The sequence below is a fragment of the Vicia villosa genome, linkage group LG5 (genome assembly GCF_029867415.1).
Source record: "Vicia villosa cultivar HV-30 ecotype Madison, WI linkage group LG5, Vvil1.0, whole genome shotgun sequence".
NCBI lineage: Eukaryota > Viridiplantae > Streptophyta > Magnoliopsida > Fabales > Fabaceae > Vicia > Vicia villosa.
This window is the reverse complement of record NC_081184.1, coordinates 136,383,911-136,396,455: the sequence shown is the minus strand read 5'-3', so window position 1 is coordinate 136,396,455 and position 12,545 is coordinate 136,383,911. Positions and strand designations below refer to the sequence as shown.

The following is a 12,545-nucleotide window of genomic DNA, read 5'->3' as shown; positions in this document are numbered from 1 at the left end:
CCTTGTCACCGATACTTTGACTGCATGCATGCCAACACATCCTGCAGAAGCAACACCAAACAATTATGGCTGTGTTGACATGTCAAGCATGCATGATGTTACCGTTTTTCCCTCATCAATATATATAGCACTTGGAATTCTGCAGATACATCACCATTGTAACTCATCTACTCTTAGAACAATCCTTTTGCAATCAGCTTACGAATTTTCAGCCTTCAACCATGTCTCTCCTAACCATGGGCGAAACACACAGAGGAACCCCCCAGAACATCGCTACCTTCGTAAGTGTATTAGTGTTACTTTAAAATCACGCCTTGCTAACTGATAAACTAACTGATTTTTTTTGGCATTCTTACTCTTTTCAGAACGTTCAACGCTTTCGCACTCGTAGTAAACATACCATCGCCCCGGACGAACGCATTATACCATACCTGAACATTGCTGGTTTCGGTCCGATTAGCAGGATCGCCGAGTCTTCTATTGACCACAAGTTTGTTCTTGCTTTGCTAGAACGTTGGAGGCCAGAAACACACACCTTCCATCTTCCGACAGGGGAGTGCACCATCACCCTTGAAGATGTCCATATGCTACTAGGCCTTCCTGTTGATGGTAAGGCAATTAATGGTTGTGTTATGCAGGCGAATAGCTTATGCCAAGAGGCACTTGGAATAGACTTGATAGAAGGAGCCGTTGGTGCTAGGGGGCAAGGTGTTAACCTCAAGAGGTTAAAGGATTATTATAAAAATTTTCACTTGAATGATGCGTCTCCCCAAGAGACCATACTGCAGAAAACTAGGTGTTACGTATTGTTGCTTATAGGAAACGTTTTGTTCCCAGATAGCACTGGTAACACGGTTAACTTTATGTATCTTCGTTTGCTAATGGATTTTAGTAGAGTTGGTCTGTACAGCTGGGGGTCTGCGGTACTGGCTACCTTGTACCAGTCACTATGCAAAAACGCGGTTGCTGAGTGCTGCACATTCTACGGATGCGCCCTGTTGGTGCAGGTGTGGGGGTGGTGGAGGATGCCCATACTGGCCCCGGTTAACAACGGTAGTTGGGACTTTCCGTATGCCTTGAGGTAAGTTTGTAGTATACCATTTTCTCTTTACACAATCTACTCCATTCTAACTAAATCATTATTTTTTTGTTGTAGATATTGTGTGAAAAAAATGGACTTCACACGTAATCCTCGATCAAACATAACAATGTACCGATCTCTAATTGATCACCTTGGTCCCCATCAGGTATTATCTCTAATTCTTTTCTTCTGTTTTATAAGTATTTTCCGTAAATATTTTTTCACAAAGTAATGTATAAATCTCATGCATGCAGTTCATATGGCGACCGTATCTCGAGTGCGAGTATGAGCCTAGAGCGCAGGATGCAGAAATCTGGACGACAAAGTGCTGCTTAATCCGGTACAACATAATAGAAATGCATCACAGCGACCGGGTAATGCTTCAGTTTGGGATGCGTCAACGGATACCCGACCCTCCTGTTGACTTGGGAGTGTGGCACCTAAAAAGAGTGAACCATCAATGGACACACCAACACTGGAAGAATTTTGCACCCGATCATCGCCAGATGTGGAAGAACCGTCGCCAGTATGTCCTGAACTTCCCCGTTAGTGACCATGAAATGAAACCATCTCCTGAATACATGAATTGGTATCGTACAGCCACAACCCCAAACTTGTTTCTTGCAGCTCCGTTCTATTTAAATGATCCCCGTGCACAAAACTACATCTTGCCACAACAACAACAACCAGAAGAAGAACCACAACAACAACAACAACAACAACATGAACAACAACAACTCCGACAACAACAACGACTTCAGCAGCGACAACAAGAAAGCCTGCAACACCGCCAACAACAACTCCAGGAACAACAACAACTCCAGCAACAACAACAAAACATTTTCAGTACTCCATCCCGTTCCGCACGCAACATCCGCCAATCAACTATGTTCCAATCCCAATCTCAACCATTACAAGGGTATGAAGACCGCCATCCTTCCTCTGACCAATATCAGACCCACTCGCAACCATTCAGATTTTCAACATTTGCTGGGTCATCAAGGGGATTCGGCCAAAACCTAACTCCCGGTTCATCTAGCCTTCATCTTAGTCCCGACGATGGTCCTCATGGTGAATCCTCTTACCGTGGCGCCCCCTCCGGCTACGCAACACCTACAAACCAATTCGCCTTTAACCAAGGTAGTTCTAGTGCTGCGGGATGCTATGCGCCGGAAGTCTTTTCCCACCCCACTCCACCGCCACGAATAAGCACATTTGAGGGAATGGGTAACCGACTTTACAACAGCGGTTTTCCGGATAATTATGGGGGCATCGACGAATTCATAGACAGCGATCCACGTGACATCCCAGTACCAGCCCCGGTGACACAAACCCAACAAGAAGCACAAAGGGGCAGGGGTAGGGCTAGGGCAAGAGGCGGTGTCAATATTCGCGGCGGAATCAACGATCGCGGTAAACGGCTCATTACAAGACCAGGTTGCGGAACGGATGGCTATCTTGGTGATGGCCGTCATTGATCATTTTGTTGTACTATTCATTAGTCTTCTGTGTCGTTTCTGAATTTGATTGTAACCGATGTTTAGCTTTTAAATTATATTGTAATCGATGTTCAGTTTTTAAAAAATATTGTAATCGATGATTAGTTTTTAATTTATATTGCAATCGATGTTACACTTTTGATTATCGTTTTCTGCATTTCATTTTAAAGCCGAAAAAAATATTCTACTAATTTTTTTAAGTAAACATCATAACAAATAAAAAAATAAAAAATAAAATTATCATTTTCCCAATTTAAAATGAATTAAAAAAAATTGAAAAAAAAATAAAAAAAAAAAAGGCCCTAGAACTATGGCGCCAAATGGTTTGGCTTCTAGGGCAAAACCCTAGACTTATGAGCCATTCCATTTGGCGCATGCAATGGGAATTTTAGGGCAAGCCATTTCATTTGGCGCATGCACCCAAAATATACACCTATGCGCCATTTCATTTGGCGCATTCAGTGTTCTGGTATCCCAAACCTAGACAGTTTGGTAAATACCCCGAAAACATGGTTTTTTTCGTATTTTTTTTATGAAACCTAGATATTTAAATTTTTTTTTCCCCTTATATATTATCTTGCTTACACAAAAAGAAAAAAAAACTTCAACACAAAATTACATCCCATTCATTTTTTTTTCTATTTTAAATATAAACAAAATTATAAATAAAAGATTAACAGTTGATTTTAGCATTTACTAAATTATATATAAACTAAATTCAATCAATTATAATTTTATAGAAACTAAAATATATTCAACCCTCAGTTTAAATACTACTCAAAATAAATATTGGGCAAGTTATTTGATTTCAAGAAGGCACTCAAATATTGAGTTCTATTATTAATTATTCCATATATATCCATATTCCATGCAACAAAATAATCATGTTTTTTTGCATAAAGTTTCATGGTCTCCTTCTTTCACTCCCTCTTCTCTTCAAAATAATAATCCCCATCTACACCAATGCAAGACAAGTGTATACGCGTATATAATAAATATCTCGAAAAACAGCATCTCAAAAAAGCCCTAAAACCCTAAAAAGAAAACAAGTACAAACAAAACCAGCTGTAACTTGTTGCGTAAGTTTCTCGTTGCGTGGCTTCTTTGAGAAGCTCACAATGACTTGTCGGATACTATATTGTATTATCAATTCTTAATGGAGGCTTATGCTAATCTCGTGTATTTTCTTCGTAACCTTTACTTCAATATACTCTTAACCAATTGCATCATTTCAAACGCTGTCTTGCTGACCCCAACACCAGTAAAAATGTTTCAACCAACTTGCGTTGAAAACACGTGAAAATTCAGTAATTACTACTGTACTACAATATACTATTTAAAATACAGTATATATATACATCTATCTCTAGTCTCATATACGTATTTTTCTGGTATGATATATGTAACATTCTGTGTCGGTTCGTATATACGTGTCTGAAACATTATATAACTTTAAGTACACTCTAATTTGACACTGCAGCTGAACTTCCAACACACAGAGAGACACATATCTCTCTCTAATTCAAAAGAGGTGAAACGTCCTACCAAGAAGAATCAGGTTGCCCCATCTCCACTCTTACCCACCACCACCCTTTCCTCTATTTTTCTCTTTTCTTAATTACTTAGTTTTATTTCACTTCTACATTAATATAATATTATTTTATATTCAACTCATTTTTGAATTTTGACACACTTATATTCAATTGAAATTTATATAAATAAGGTGTATAAAGTCATGATGTAGACAAGCGTATATACACAAGGAAACTTGGCGTTCAAGCAGCCTTTTTCCTATATGTAGACCCCACTCTTGACTCCTACATTTCTTTTCTTTATCCTATCACTTATGTCCCTTCCCTTTGCTTCATTCTCCTTCTCTTTCTCTCTATCTGCAACTCTAATCACACTTCAATCATGCACTAGAAGAGATAAAGTTTTGTTTTTATGTTGATAGAATTGGAGAATCTCAATTAAAGATATCATCATGACATGGTGCAATGACTCAAATGATCAAGATAGAGGCATTGAACTAATCACATCCAACCAAAATACTCTTATCACTGATGAATCAAAATCAACCCAAACTCGAACCTTAAGTTGTCCCTCATGTGGTCATAACATTGAATTTCAAGATCAGGTATTTTCATTTTATCATATCATTATTATTATAATTTACAACCTATTTTTTGAAATTTTATAATTGATTGTGTTTAATGAATGAATATATTACTAGGGTGGAATCAATGATTTGCCAGGATTACCAGCTGGAGTGAAGTTCGATCCGAATGATCAAGAGATACTGCATCATTTGGAAGCAAAGATTCTGTTTGATGTCCCCAAACTCCATCCTCTTATTGATGAGTTCATACCAACGCTTGAAGGCGAAAACGGAATCTGTTACACTCATCCAGAAAAGTTACCAGGTCTTAATTTCATTTTTCCCTATGAAATATACTTTGTATGTTATATGATAGAATCTATAAGTTGGGGTTGGTTTGTGAAAAATAATTAGCAGAAAATTAAACAAACAAAGACCCTCGAATAAGATATTTTACCAGTCAAATGAATATAACGTCTTGTTTGCTTCATTTTTAGTTCTTGCATTGATTTGTAATATGTATCTAGCACCTAATCATGACATGTACATCATTGAAAATTTAGTTTTCTTTCTAGGAGTAGTATTTTCTTTATTGTTGTTTGTTTTGTAAATAAATTTCATTGAGATTAAAGCACAAAGAGACACTAAATGAGAAAGTTGTCTTGAATCCTAACAACCCTAAACATTAATCACATGTCATGACGTATAGTAACTGCACATAATCATCAAAAGGGAGAAAAAGCAAGAAAGAACAAACCAAAATCATGAAAATGCATGTTTTCTTTTGATAACATTTTCATATCTTCACCAACAAGCCATTTATGTCTATCCAATGTTTGTGTTTTCTCAATCTCATTTCAGTATATCTTCGGTTATAATATCTCATTTATGAAACATGCACTATTCTGATGCAGGTGTAAGAAAAGATGGACAGATTCGGCACTTCTTTCACAGGCCATCAAAAGCATACACAACAGGAACAAGGAAAAGAAGAAAGGTTCAAACAGATGAAGAAGGAAGTGAGACAAGATGGCACAAAACAGGAAAAACCAGACCAGTTTTTATTGGGGGTGCTATCAAAGGTTTCAAAAAGATACTAGTACTCTACACTAACTATGGAAGACAAAAGAAGCCTGAGAAGACTAATTGGGTGATGCATCAATACCATATTGGTAGTAATGAAGAAGAGAAAGATGGTGAATTAGTTGTTTCAAAAGTCTTTTACCAAACTCAACCTCGACAATGTGGTGCTAATAATAGTTCCAACATTATTATAAAGGATGCTTATGAAAATAGAATGATGATGACTCAAGGGAATGTGCAAGATGATAATGAAGCTCCTACTATGGATTACTACAATCCCCCTTTCATAAACTATGACCATGTTGGCCATAACTTGGAACCACAGTTTAATCCAAACTTGGTTATGCAAGGTGATGGTTCTTCTTTTATTCGATTAGCAATGGATGCAAACAAAGCAAGGTTGGACAGAAATTAGCTATGTGATATGAAAAACTTCCTGGGTAGAGGATTATTAATGTATAGTGGTGACAATGACTACATAGATTTTGATGGTTTTTATTATTATTGTTGTTATTATATATATAACATTATATTTATTCTATACACTAGTACAAAAAGATTAATATAATTTTAAAATTTACACCCAATATATTAAAAACGGGTGTAAATAAGAAATGTGGTGGCAATCTTGTAAATAAAGTATCATTTTAAAGATTATCAGGTGATATATACACCATATTTTTTAAAAACGGATTTAAATTAAAAATATTATTATAATCAAATTTCAATTACTCCCTTTAAACCAAAAAAAGGGTGTAATTTTATATAAATTTAAAATATTTATTTAATTTTATAACTGAAAATATATAATCTATATAATATAATAATAAATAATTTAAATATTATTAACAAATTAATGAGTAGATATTAATGAATATAAATTTATTAGGTGAATAAAATAATCTTAAACATATAATCCAATTCATAGTATTGAACAAGTTCTACACTAAATTTTCAACAGAACTCTCTTCTAAACCCAGTTCTCAACAAATTTTACCAAAAACGGAATCGAAGAACAAAGCCATATCAGAATTGTTTCTATTTGTTTTCGCGCGCAGTGCACAGAGCTTAGGTTTTCTAGCTTCCCAAAATCGTGGCGAACCTTGATTCAGTTCATTTCCTTCACCAAAACCCTAAAAACAAAAAGAACTTACCATATTTGAACCCCTTGCACCTTGCTTCATCTTCCATTTCTTCCTCGTTCACACCCTCTTCTATTCACCACCTATTTCTTATGCTTCACACCGGCGAGCCAGTTAGCCAAGCTGCTCGTCGTTGGAGGTAGAATCTCTTCACTATGTTTCTGTAGATATGATTTACAAATTTCCATTTGTTCATGAATTTTGCTATTGTTGCATAAGTTGAGTCAAATTATTTTTTCGTTTGATAAGATTTGAGATGTTTCATCAATCACTGACTCTGCACTATTTGATATCTTTGAATTTGGTGAATTGATTTGTGAACCTTTAGATTGCTTGTTATGAATGAATCTATTTTCGAATTTCGATTTCATTTTGAAGTAGTAATTCTTGCAATAGAATGTTAGAAAAAGAAATGGTTTAATTGATCTCTAACTTTGTAAAACCGACACCTCAGAAAGTAGGTGTGTTCGTGTTAGTTTCCGAAATTGTCTCCGACATTTGTGATTACATTTAATTTATTCGTTTTTTCAAATTTTTATCGTTGTCGACATGTCAGTGTCGCTGTCGTTTTTGCGATGTCCGTGCTTCATAGACTCCTTATATATTTATTGAATCAGAGGAAAGCTATTATTGAGAGAAATATGAAATGTCTCAGTTTTATAAAATTTCTTGTTTATTGTCGTCTAATCAAGTTGAATGTAGTTTGTGTTCCATACAAAAAATACAAAAAAAGGCTCTTAGCAACAGCATGACTTGATTGCAGCTAGTGTTTTCTTTAGATTCCCATTGTATGATTCAACTTGAGATTATGCTAGATTCCTATTGCATTTTTCAAATTCCCTTGCCTCATCCGTTTGCACTAGCTTTTAGATTTATGAAGAATCTTTCTATAGTATATTGCAAAGTATTGTCAATATTTCCCTCTTTAGAAGCAGCTAGGCCTAGGAGTAAAACCGGAATTCGGGCATTATGTTCATTGCATGTGGCCTTGGAGAAAGCCAAGAATGTTCTCCATCATTGCTCAGTGTGCAGTAAACTTTACCTGGTATGATTCATTTCTTCTATAGCGTTACTTGCGGATTAAGTTTGCAAGGATTTTATCTTATTAAACAATTATCTGTTGTTGGTTGGAGGTTTATCGACCTGAGATACTTTTGCAGATTATCTTACTTGAGATTGATTGTGATGCAGGCTGTAATTGGGGACTCCGTTCTCCTAAAATTTGAGAAGGTTAAATGTGCTCTTGAAGATAGTCTTAGGCGGGTGGAAGATATTGTTCCACAATCCATTGGATATCAGGTAATAAACTTCAAACGCTATTACGATATGGTTTTCCTTTTTTGGCATCTGAATTAGGAGCTCTGTTTTAAATATTTTATTCCAAAATAAATGAATACCACCTTGTTGGTGATCTTATGGATTTTGTTTTCTTTAATATTGTCCCTTGTATCAGTTGTATGTTTATACACATGCACAGATGTTCCTTTTTAATTGTTTTCGCTGTCAATTTTTAACCTAGTCTGGGGTATGACATTACCTGTTCAGGTTCAGGAGATTGTGAATGAATTTGCAAGTGTGGAATTTGCACTTGACCCCTTAGAGAAGCAAGTTGGTGATGATCTAATTACATTGCTCCAGCAGGGCAAGAAGTTTGACGAAGATAGTGAAAGTTATGAGCTTGAATCTTTTCACCAGGCTGCTACTAGACTTGGAATCACATCTTCAAGAGCAGCTCTTGCTGAAAGAAGAGCTCTCAAGAAACTTATAGACAAGGCTCGGGCTGAGGAGGACAAACGAAAGGAATCAATTGTTGCATATCTTTTGCATCTTATGAGGAAGTACTCCAAGTTATTCAGAAATGAGTTTTCAGACGATACTGATTCTCAGGGTTCTGGTCCTTGTTCTCCCACTGTTCAGGGGTCTAATGAGGACGGTGTTCCCGTTTCTCATAATCAGGCTTTTGGCAGACAGCTTTCAAAACTTAGTTCCTTTAGTTTCACGCCAAATAATAATATGGAGCCGGGGCAGATGGCTCTACCACCTGAGGAGTTAAGGTGTCCAATATATCTGCAGCTTATGTATGATCCAATTATTATTGCTTCGGGGCAAACATATGAAAGAGTTTGCATAGAGAAATGGTTCAGTGATGGGCATAACAACTGCCCAAAGACCCAACAGAATCTTCCACATCTTTGCTTGACTCCTAATTACTGTGTTAAGGGTCTTGTTGCTAGTTGGTGCGAACAAAATGGAATTCCTATTCCCGAAGGCCCTCCTGAGTCTCTTGATCTTAACTATTGGAGATTGGTAATATCAGAGTCTGAGTCTGCAAATTCAAGATCTGTAAATAGTGTCAACTCTTGCAAACTGAAGGGTGTCAGAGTGGTTCCTGTAGAAGAGAGTTGTAACTCAAAGGAATATGGGGAAAATGAAGCTGAAAGTGTATCTGCACAAGAGGAAGACACCGAGCAGTATCTTAATTTTCTGAAAGTCTTGACTGAGGAGAACAATTGGAAGGGGAAATATGAAGTGGTAGATAAGTTAAGGCTGTTGCTGAGGGATGATGAAGAAGCTAGGATTCTTATGGGGGCTAATGGGTTTGTTGAAGCACTTGTTCTGTTTTTACAATCGGCTTTACATGAAAGGAATTTGATGGCTCAGGAAAGCGGAGCAATGGCTCTTTTCAACATAGCTGTGAATAATGACAGGTCTGCATTATCATCTGTAGTTTTTATTATTTTGAATCATTATGTAGAAATTCTTTTCATGTTGTTGCAACAAGGTAATTTTCAGTTTCAGCTTTTGAATAATTCTATATTCTCATAACTAATTTATAGAAATACTTATTGTTTGTTATTGCAAATAGATGGATGCCACTACACCCAAGTACTCCAAGAATAGGTATGAAGAAATTGTGAAGGAAGTTTCATCCTATATGAAGAAGGTTGGATATAACCCAGATAAATTTCCATTTGTTCCCATCTCTGGTTTTGAGCTTGTTACCAAGATTGACGGACGTTCTGTTAAAGAGATAGAGAAGGAGCCCAAGTTCCTAAAGAATGGTGATGCTGGTATTATTAAGATGCTTACCACCAGCGGCTTTTAGTAGAGTTTTGCATGTAAAGAATGGTGACTGCATTAGATTTATTTTTTCATCATTGTTGATTTGTCAGATTGAAAATGAATACACATCTGTTCAACAGGCATACAAAGAACACGGCACGCGGTATATTCAATGGGCAGGAAACATGGCTGTTGGGCTAGATACTGGAGTTCCATGGATCATGTGCAAACAATTGAATGCACCAGAAGGAGTGGTAGGTGGTTCATTCAATTTCTCTTGGACTTTTTTTCTTTCTTTCTTTTTCTTGTCAATAAAAATTGAAGAAAGAGCTGAATCTACAAGGTCAACATTTCCAAATATAAATTCTTAAGATTACGCCTAAACATGTACTATGTTTCTGAAATGGATATATGCAAATGTCAGTATAAATTTACATAAATGCTGATTGCACCACATTAGTCTAACGAGTTTGCAACGGTGCAAAAGTTCGAATGCGCAACACTCTATTTAATAATTTTTAACAATAATAAGTTCTTCTAACATAACCTCTCTTTGATCCATGACCTTTCTCCATCTTGCTGAGGAAACATGAAACCCGAAACTAACCTAACATAGCCTGGTTCATCTTCATCTCCAGTTAAGGTAGTGCATCTTTCCACCATTGGCATCCATAAGTCTGTGGTATTGTGTGTTCCGTGTTGTGTTTGTGTTTAGTGTTTTTGGTGTTGTTGTGAGTTTTCTTTTTGTTGTTAAATGTATTTCTGATACTCTATTCCGCTTCTGCTTTTTAATTAAATATTTTATCATGGTTTCCTCTTTAAAAAATTCTAGTGTATCATTTATGAGCGAGGACACATCTGAGATCATGTCGGTGTCACACTTTTGATGGCACAGTATTAAGAAACTTTATTTACTCAATTAATAACCCACCCAACTAGTAAATGACTTCTTGCTCAATTAGTAAATGACTTATTAAATATAATACCTTAGTTAGTAATACTTTGGTTTTATTTACTCAATTAAATTAAGCTTCACGGCAGAATTTATGTGGATACGCGTAAGTTTAAAGGAATTGTTGTTATTTTTCGCATGTTGGAGGAAAATCATTGTTTACTATTAGTGTTTTAAAGATAAAAAGCTCAAGAGCAAACATGGTTAACTTCTATCAAGAGTAGTAGTATTTATTATCCTTTCAAGGAGTTGTATGATAGATGCGGCGGAAATTGGAAGCGGGGGTTTTGAGGTTCTTGCAGTCTGTGGAACAAGCCTCTGGCATGGTTGAGACACCATCAGGAAGTGTAATATTTATTTCATTATATATGTAGACCATTGTTTTTTAGTTTTCCTCTTGGATTATGAGTTGTTTTTTCGGTTTTTATTCTATTGTTAGGTAAATTCTTAAGATTGGTGATGTTTAATGTTTTTCACTTTGTTAAACAGAACAGCTTATATGGTATGACTTGTCACCATTATACATTTTGTAACAAGTGATGTAAATGAAATAATGTATTAGTCCAATAATAGAACAGAAAAATTAAAAGGAAGTGGATTTGGAATTTTAAATGTTGTATCATGATAGTTTAAGAAAAAATCTCGCAATTTGGACGGTTTTCTTAATGATGAATGGCATTTTATTGGCAGATGCAAATAACAATAGGAAAGTATCACACCTTAGCGATCAGCAACTCCTCGGTCTATTCATGTGGTTCTAGCTTGTGTGGTGCACTTGGTCAAGGGTCTGAAACAACACAGCTTCCAGCATTGGCCCGAATCAGTTTCCCACCTTTGGCGCATGTCACGCATGTTTCGGCCTCCTATAACCATGCAGCTTTTGTTATGCAATCTGGAGAGGTTTGTAGCGGCTTAGTATCTATTCGATTAATTAATGCTTTATTTTCTTGAAATTGAAACCAATAGTTTTAGATTGTAAAATGATTAATACTTGTATCCATTGTGAACTTGTGTTTTCACTTTGCAGGTATACACTTGTGGAGATAATTCGTATTTCTGCTGTGGTCATAGAGATACAAATCGAGCAATTTTCAGGCCACGTCTTGTTGAATCCTTAAAGGGGATTCCTTGCAAGCAGGTAAAATGCAGATCATACTTTCATCATCACTTTTGTTGACTGAATGGAAGTTAATGGTTGGTCCGTATTACATGTTCATATTATTTTTACTCTGACATCTTTTGCTATAGATTTTATCTTGTCTGATATTGTTTAAAATTGTCTATCAAGTCTTTCCATGAAGTCTCCAATAAAATCCATTTTATAATTCCAATCATAGTCACTTAATTTACTGTAGTATATAGAGAGGGTATTGCGAATTGGTTTGCAACGGCCAATTCGCGGCAGTCTTCTGAATCGATTAACTGAAATTCTGGATGAATTCGTAAAAAGGTGCAAACCAAAAAGATGGAAAAGTAAGTGTTTTGAAGGGGATTCTCTTGTGGGAATGAAAGAGGAGTTATCAAAGTAGAGAATGTTATTTAATAAAATGAATGTTAGTTTGTGCTAGAGCACGGTGTTTCTTTGACAGCCGAGACTCTGGAAGGTAAGTTTTTAACCAAATTTTTG

The 12,545-nt window shown here is 36.0% G+C and overlaps 3 protein-coding genes across 3 annotated transcripts; all 3 read left to right on the top strand.

The window, feature by feature from the left end:
• The first annotated feature begins 4,237 nt into the window (after positions 1–4,237).
• On the top strand, positions 4,238–6,302 carry LOC131602654 (NAC domain-containing protein 73-like). Its single transcript, XM_058874824.1, has 3 exons — positions 4,238–4,717; positions 4,814–5,003; positions 5,593–6,302. The coding sequence occupies exons 1-3, from the start codon at positions 4,565–4,567 to the stop codon at positions 6,174–6,176; spliced, it is 927 nt and encodes a 308-aa protein (XP_058730807.1). The 5' UTR covers positions 4,238–4,564; the 3' UTR covers positions 6,177–6,302.
• A 1,475-nt stretch (positions 6,303–7,777) lies between these two features.
• On the top strand, positions 7,778–9,729 carry LOC131605531 (U-box domain-containing protein 6-like). Its single transcript, XM_058877878.1, has 3 exons — positions 7,778–7,948; positions 8,095–8,202; positions 8,449–9,729. Exons 1-3 carry the CDS (start codon positions 7,778–7,780, stop codon positions 9,727–9,729), a joined length of 1,560 nt encoding a protein of 519 aa, XP_058733861.1.
• A 1,413-nt stretch (positions 9,730–11,142) lies between these two features.
• On the top strand, positions 11,143–12,316 carry LOC131602655 (uncharacterized). The gene is made up of 3 exons (XM_058874825.1): positions 11,143–11,265; positions 11,609–11,818; positions 11,946–12,316. The coding sequence occupies exons 1-3, from the start codon at positions 11,179–11,181 to the stop codon at positions 12,093–12,095; spliced, it is 447 nt and encodes a 148-aa protein (XP_058730808.1). The 5' UTR covers positions 11,143–11,178; the 3' UTR covers positions 12,096–12,316.
• Positions 12,317–12,545: the final 229 nt, after the last annotated feature.

What these genes read in the sequence shown, in the direction of transcription:
- LOC131605531 (XM_058877878.1), top strand. Translation starts at nt 7,778, where the DNA reads ATGAAGAATCTTTCTATAGTATATTGCAAAGTATTGTCAATATTTCCC. An exon ending in TGTGCAGTAAACTTTACCTG is followed by an intron (nt 7,949 to 8,094) that starts GTATGATTCATT and finishes ATTGTGATGCAG; the next exon opens with GCTGTAATTGGGGACTCCGT. An exon ending in CACAATCCATTGGATATCAG is followed by an intron (nt 8,203 to 8,448) that starts GTAATAAACTTC and finishes TTACCTGTTCAG; the next exon opens with GTTCAGGAGATTGTGAATGA.
- LOC131602655 (XM_058874825.1), top strand. Translation starts at nt 11,179, where the DNA reads ATGCGGCGGAAATTGGAAGCGGGGGTTTTGAGGTTCTTGCAGTCTGTG. An exon ending in TTGAGACACCATCAGGAAGT is followed by an intron (nt 11,266 to 11,608) that starts GTAATATTTATT and finishes TTTTATTGGCAG; the next exon opens with ATGCAAATAACAATAGGAAA. An exon ending in TTGTTATGCAATCTGGAGAG is followed by an intron (nt 11,819 to 11,945) that starts GTTTGTAGCGGC and finishes TTCACTTTGCAG; the next exon opens with GTATACACTTGTGGAGATAA.
- LOC131602654 (XM_058874824.1), top strand. Translation starts at nt 4,565, where the DNA reads ATGACATGGTGCAATGACTCAAATGATCAAGATAGAGGCATTGAACTA. An exon ending in ACATTGAATTTCAAGATCAG is followed by an intron (nt 4,718 to 4,813) that starts GTATTTTCATTT and finishes ATATATTACTAG; the next exon opens with GGTGGAATCAATGATTTGCC. An exon ending in TCATCCAGAAAAGTTACCAG is followed by an intron (nt 5,004 to 5,592) that starts GTCTTAATTTCA and finishes ATTCTGATGCAG; the next exon opens with GTGTAAGAAAAGATGGACAG.